The sequence below is a fragment of the Silene latifolia genome, chromosome Y, assembly GCF_048544455.1.
Source record: "Silene latifolia isolate original U9 population chromosome Y, ASM4854445v1, whole genome shotgun sequence".
Taxonomy (NCBI): Eukaryota; Viridiplantae; Streptophyta; class Magnoliopsida; order Caryophyllales; family Caryophyllaceae; genus Silene; species Silene latifolia.
The window spans coordinates 115042111-115049030 of record NC_133538.1 but is presented as its reverse complement, the minus strand read 5'-3'; the positions used below and the strand labels follow the sequence as shown (position 1 = coordinate 115049030).

The following is a 6920-nucleotide window of genomic DNA, read 5'->3' as shown; positions in this document are numbered from 1 at the left end:
TTTCGAAAATTAAAATTCTTGTGGAACAATGTAACATCAAATCCCAATTCTAATAACTTGCAATATCTTTAGTTATCACTCAATTCTAATCATGCTTCACTCAAAATGAGACACAAAATCAAAACTTGAAAAGATTCATGGTCTCAAAAGGTTTGAGAAATTTCTATGACAGAACATCCGACATAAGATGGTACATGGTATTACTAACAAAGCTGAGGTATAAAGAGACAATTAAAAGGAGTTAACTCAAAAAACAAAATTTCGGGCATGTATACTACCCATTTTCGGACATCTTGAGCTTTTAAGACGAAAATTTTTCAAAGTAAAGTTTCACAAGGTATCATAATTAAAGATTAAAATGACATGACACAATTAAACCATGCTGTAAGCATAGAAATCAAACTTTAGCATGTTTATCACAAAATTTCCGAGAATTTGGTAAAATTTTTAAGACAGAAATCTTGATTTAAACCATATTATAGCAACACCCACAAAGATTATAGCCTTATAACACCATTTTTTTTTTCAAGAAATGACAGCTTTCATTAAGAGAAAGAAGTCACCTTATAAAGAGACACCTCTAGAGGAACGAAACTAACTAAATGCTTGGAAACTAATCAAGCTAAACTAGCAATAATTTCTTCACTAGCTAAACTATGTAAACTAGCTAATACTCTAATACGAACAAAGTGCTTGATAATATAAATTAGTTGATCCGTAGTCCTAGAAGAGTCGGTAAAAAGCCTTGCATTATGTTAAGACCATAAGGTGTAGACTACAGCAGCTAAGGTACACTTTTCCAACTTCTTCTTCCAACTTCTTCCTGTCATTAGAGCTAGCCTCCTGATCTCATGATTGAGACTCAAACGTCGTCTAGTCTGTTGCTAATTCAGTAGCCCCTGCATCACTTTGTTGGAATAACCATACACAAAGAAAAGGTGATGCTTGCCCTCTTCAGCTTGATAGCATAGAGAGCATCTGCTCACCATCTGAAACCCTCTCTTAGACCATCCCCAAGCAAGGTCACCGACTGGGTCGTGACCTTGTCGGGTCACGCTAATGACTCTTTAAACTTGGATTAACAACATGAAATTGGTGACCTTGAACAACTCAGGGGCAACCCATGACCCTGAGTAGAGAAAATGTTAATAGTTGGTGACCTTACACGTGGCGTATTGCTATTGGTTTACAACATTAAAAAATCAAAAAAGTACAAAAAAATTGCAGGCTTCTCTTTCTCTGCTGTTCTGCTTCTCTGCTACATAGTTGTTGCTTTTTAGCCTTTCTTCCTTGTTTTTCTTTACACGCCAACTTCCTTCCCTTTCCCCAAGTCCTCTTAAATTTTTTCATCCATAATTTTCTCAACTCCTACCATACAACCATAAATATTAATTGTGTAGTAAAAATGTATGTAAAAAACAGTATAAAAGAAGAAGTAAAAAATGCAAATCAATAATATTTTTAATCTCCTACCTAAAATAAATTACAAACATAAAAAAAATATAACTCAAACACTTATATAATTCTCAATTTTCAAATATATTATGGATTTAAACGAGTTTGATTTTTCAAGTTATGCTATTGACGATTATTCAACATATCAAGACTCTCAAAATTTCGATTTAAATCAAAGTACTCCAATTCCCACTTTTACGGAATTAATTTCGGATAGACAAAAGAATCAAAATATCGATGTTTTTGGAAATCAAATCTTGTTGTCCGAACTTCAAACTCAAGAATTTGTATCAGAAACCCCCCTTTTTTGTTCAAAAAAAAAAAAAAATCATTAGCATCCACAAAAAATCAATCCAATTCCAAAATGGATGATCGGATTTGGACCGAAAAGGAAGAAGAAGCTCTTATGTCCGCATGGATTATGTGTAGTACCGACTCAATACTTGGAAAAAACCAAAGAACCATCACAAGATGGAATGATGTATTTCAGCTATATGAAAAAAGTCGTACGGAAAATCAAAATCAAAATAAACTTGGGATTAGGAGTATCGAGGGAATGAAAAATCGCTATAAACGACTCAATACTGTTTGTGAGTAAATGTGTTGGTTGCTACACACAAGTTCTAAATCGACCACCCAACGAAGCGGCACTAACATCAACGACGACATAGAATTAGCTCAGAAATTATTTCGAAAGGTGAATAATGGTAACGATTTTACTGACTTTTATGTTTACGATAAAATCATGAGTGGTCACCCCAAGTGGAGCTTACAAAAACAACAATTTGAGCTCTCTGGAAACTCTAAGTCGGGTTCAAAAAGGTCAAGGTCGGAAATGGATTCTAGCCCTTCTAGTGTAAATGTCGGGACCCCGTCTAGTCTAAATGTTGGAACCCCATCTAGTGTTAATGTTCCAACCCCGTCTAGTCTTAATGTCGACGCAAGTGAACGACCCGAAGGACGGGAGGCAGCTAAAAAGAAGCGGAATGGAAAAGCACCTGAGGTCGTGCCTGATTCTATGATAAGTGCAGACGACCGAGAAATAATGGAGGGAAATAGGCTCACTACGAAAGAGCAAATTGATTTTCGGCAAAAAAGGCTTGCAGCTGATTTTGAAATCGAAAAAATTAGAATTCAAAAAATGAAAACAAAAATGGAGATGGGTTGGTTGAACACATTGCTCTCGCAACAAAATATAAACCCGAAAGATCAAGAGTTGAAGGACAAGCTAATGGACAAATATATGTCTGATATTTAGTTTATTTAATATGTTTTTATTTTCTGCTTTTATTGTTGGTTTAATCATCAATCAGCTCAATGATCAATATGTAACTCGCTTATTAATTATGTAACCCGAAAGATCAATATGTAACCCGAAAGATCAATTTGCAACGATGAATGAATCAGAAAATAAATCAGAAAATCCCAACAAAATCTCAGAAAATTCCAACAAAATAAATCGCTAATGGACAACGATTTAACAAAATTCCAACAAAATTCCCACAAAATTTCGATAATTAATTTTTAATCAGAAAATAAATCAGAAAGCGGGATGAATGAAATCGATGAATGAAAACGATTGAACAAGAATTTACCTGCATGAATGAAATCGGGATGAATGAATTGATGAAATCTCCAATCAGAAAACCAATCGAAATCAAATCCAAATCGAAATAAAACCCAACTTTATGAATGATATAGCAATTTATGAGATAAAATCAACAATGAATGATGATATGAATGAGATTTTTGGGGTTTTTTTTTGGGTAGATAGTTGGATAGATACTGGATAGAGATATGATGATAGAGATGAATGATAGATAGTTGGTGGGTACCTTTAACTTTCATCGTTTTTCCTATTTTTTTTTTCTTTTTTTTTCTTTTTTTTTTAAGAAATTGTATTTTATGAAATAGGGATGAATGATGATATGAATACGTGGGTGGTATTTAAGTTTTTAATTTTTTTTATCCTTTTTTTTTTAAGTAATTGTATTTATATGAAAGACTTGAGTGGTATTTGTAAATAATTGTAAATGGGTTGGTGTAATTGTATTTGTAAATAATTTTAAATATTTATGTAAAAATTTATGTAAATTTTCCGATATAAAATTTACGTCAATAGAACTGATAATAGCCATTGGATTAATTATAGCCATTAGATTAGAAATATAGCCGTTGGATTGATTATAGCCATTAGATTAGAATTATAGCCGTTGGATTGATTATAGCCATTAGATTAGAATTATAGCCGTTGTATTGATTATAGCCATTAGATTAGAAATATAGCCGTTGGATTGATTATAGCCATTCGATTAAAAATATAGCCGTTGGATTAATTATAGCCATTCGATTAGAAATATAGCCGTTACATAAAAAACTTATATATACCCCATATGATTGTTGAACAAAATCACTCATACATTTTCCTTCTTTCAAATCACTCTCAAAAAATAACTATTAGAATGTCTGAGTCAAATTCCAATTCTGATTCATCAAACGATAATATTGTCGATCAAAATAGGCTTTCCGATTATCAATGGGAAACCGAAACCGATGAAAGATCTGAGGCTATACAAAACTTTATATCCCAACGTATGAATGAATACGTTAACAGAAGAATTCGTCAACCAAATCCTCCTCCTAGACGTCGTAGGAGAAACATTGAGAGGAATCGTGAAGAAGGTCATAACCAATTGTAGAATGACTACTTTATGGATCCGGTTTATCCCGAAGAGCTATTTCGCCGCAGATTTCGCATGCACAAGCATCTATTCATGCGCATAGTTAATGCTTTATCCGCCAATGATCGCTTTTTCCAACAAAGGGTCGGCGGTAATGGGAGACCTAGTTTCTCACCATTACTGAGAGATGCACACCGCTTTAAGAGTTCTATCATATGGTACTTCTACCGATTCAGTAGATGAATATTTGCGTATGAGCGATACATCCATCAGGGACTCTCTTAGATTGTTCGTCGAAGGTGTAATCAGCTGCTTTGGGAACGAGTATCTACGCAGACCCAACCCTCAAGATTTAGGAAGGTTACTTCATATGGGGCAAGCTCGTGGATTTCCTGGTATGTTGGGTAGCATTGACTGCATGCATTGGGAGTGGAAAAATTGTCCCCAAAGACATGGGCGGGACAATATTGGGAGAAGTTCAAAGCCAACGGTCATTTTGGAAGCGGTCGCGTGACGATTTATGGATATGGCATGCCTTTTTCGGCACACCAGGTTCGCTTAATGATATTAATGTTCTTGAACGTTCTCCACTCTTTAATGACGTTTTAGAAGAATCTTCCCCACCTGTTAATTTTTTCGGTTAATGGTACGGACTATAATATGGGATATTATCTTGCTGATGGTATATATCCTGGTTGGGCAACATTTGTTAAAACAATTAATGCGCCACAAATTCAAAAGCATAAGTTATTTGCAGCTCGACAAAAGAGTTGTCGAAAAGATGTGGAACGTGCTTTTGGCGTCCTACAAGCTCGATTTGCGTTCATCAAACGCCCTTGTCTTCTTTGGGATCGAGCTAATATGGGGAAGGTTCTTATGGCTTGTATTATTATGCATAATATGATAGTTGAAGATGAAAGAGAAACTTATCTTAACTATGAAAACATAATCGCAGTGTTCAAAGAAGATAATCCGACTTCAGCTAGTGATGATCCATATGAATATCATCGTCTTAGAAGATCGCCTCAAGAACGATTCATAGAAATTCATGGTGAGATTCGTGATCGTGCCACTCATAACGCTCTGAAAAATGATCTCATTGAGCATATTTGGCAAAACTTCCGTAACTCGAATTAGTTTAGAATGCATTTTTTTATTTCGTAGTATTTAATGTTTTTTAAGTTCGTGTTTTTTTTTTGAATTATGTATGCGGTTTTTTTATATGTTGACTCATGCTTTCAATAAATTTTATTTATTGCTAATAATTTTTTTTTTAATGTACAGTATCAAATTAATTTACTTAACATATTTGAGTAGAATTCATTTTAAAAATGAAAAGAATAACTTAATTGTAGTATGTTATTAAATAATAATTGTAAAAGTAAGAGCGAGGTTTTGGTGGGGTAGTGAATGTGGTAAATGATTGGAAATGTTGGAAAGTGGAAAAATGATTGGGTTGGTGACCTGAGGTCGTGACGACCTGGCAGGAGGAGGGTGAAAGTGGGTCAAGATTAATAAGGTACGATTAAGAGGAAAATTTTTGGTGACCCGATTAAGGCGACCTTCTGCTTGGGATGGTCTTACAAAGATTATCTGTATTAGCTAGTCCATTTTGCATAGCCAACAACAAAACAAACTAACCTATGCCTCGGCATTATGGCTGGCTCCTTAATAGCTTTCGTCCAAAAGAGATCATGTATAGTCCCCCTCAACACCTGACAAATGCGTCTTAGTCTGGTGGTATCTATACTGGACTGAAACAAAAGCTTGGCATTTGTTAAGCCACCTGCCCTTTAAATGAAAATATCCCGTAACTGAAGGAAATGCTTCCAAAGAAGAGATGAGGAGAGGAGGGGCTGAATAGACCAAATGTCAGCTTCCTTTATTACATAGGAATGCATCCATTCAGTCCATATAGTCCTATTCTCAGAAGTAAGCTTCCCAAAATGTTTTAGCATCAAAGTTTTGTTCCAACTGAGTATTTCTCTAACATCAAATCCGCTGCTCGAGCAGACCTACAAATTTTGTCCCAGCTAAAGAAAATCATTCTCTTTTTCCCCGCTATACCGCCATAAAAACTGTCTACAAAGCCTTTCAATATTCTTTATAACTTCAGCAGGAAGGAAAATACAGGAACACCAGAAGCTTTCAAGTCCAAAGATGGCAGATTTTATCAATTGAATCCTACCAGCATTGGATAAATTTTTACTAGCCAAAGAGGAAGCAGGGGCGGCCGGTGACTTTTGGTGGCCCTGTTCAAAATCTAAGACGAAGGCCCCAAAACTTATAAATTATATATATAAACAATTCCCATTTTCTAATAAAACCAATATTTGTTTTTTTTTGGCAAAATATTAAACATCAAATGCAGTACTTTATCATAATTTACAAAAATAGACAATAAATTCAATAAGGATAACAATTAAGTAAAGAAAAAAATAAGTATATTTACAATAAAAAAAGAAAATAAAACAGTAGAACGAAAAAAACAAGATAAGTGATTAAGAAAAAAAAAACCTTACATGATAATGAATTAAAATGAATATTGAATGTTGAGACTTGAGAGGATGTCAGACTCAAGACGATGAATTAATTAATTGAATAAGGTTGACTTTTCAGTTTTAGTTAGGGGATGAGGATGATGGGATTTGCTATATCACGCCCCCTGTTTTACTTGTTACGCCTCCTATTTTTTCATTTATTCCTATTTTGTCCTTAGATTATGTATTTATTTAAGTAAAATATTTCTAGTTTTTTATTTTATGATTTTTGGAGACGGTTTTT

General features: G+C 34.2%; 1 protein-coding gene and 1 long non-coding RNA gene across 2 annotated transcripts; one reads left to right on the top strand and one right to left on the bottom strand.

Moving 5' to 3' along the window:
• Positions 1–1078: 1078 nt before the first annotated feature.
• Positions 1079–3338, bottom strand: LOC141626404 (uncharacterized). The gene is made up of 2 exons (XR_012535985.1): positions 3051–3338; positions 1079–1368 (listed from the first exon to the last, which is right to left on the bottom strand). It is a non-coding gene; the product is annotated as an uncharacterized LOC141626404 (long non-coding RNA).
• Positions 3339–4796: 1458 nt separating this feature from the next.
• On the top strand, positions 4797–5273 carry LOC141628770 (uncharacterized). The gene has a single exon (XM_074441862.1). It carries the CDS (start codon positions 4797–4799, stop codon positions 5271–5273), a length of 477 nt encoding a protein of 158 aa, XP_074297963.1.
• The last annotated feature ends 1647 nt before the right edge of the window (positions 5274–6920 follow it).

What these genes read in the sequence shown, in the direction of transcription:
- LOC141628770 (XM_074441862.1), top strand. Translation starts at nt 4,797, where the DNA reads ATGGGATATTATCTTGCTGATGGTATATATCCTGGTTGGGCAACATTT.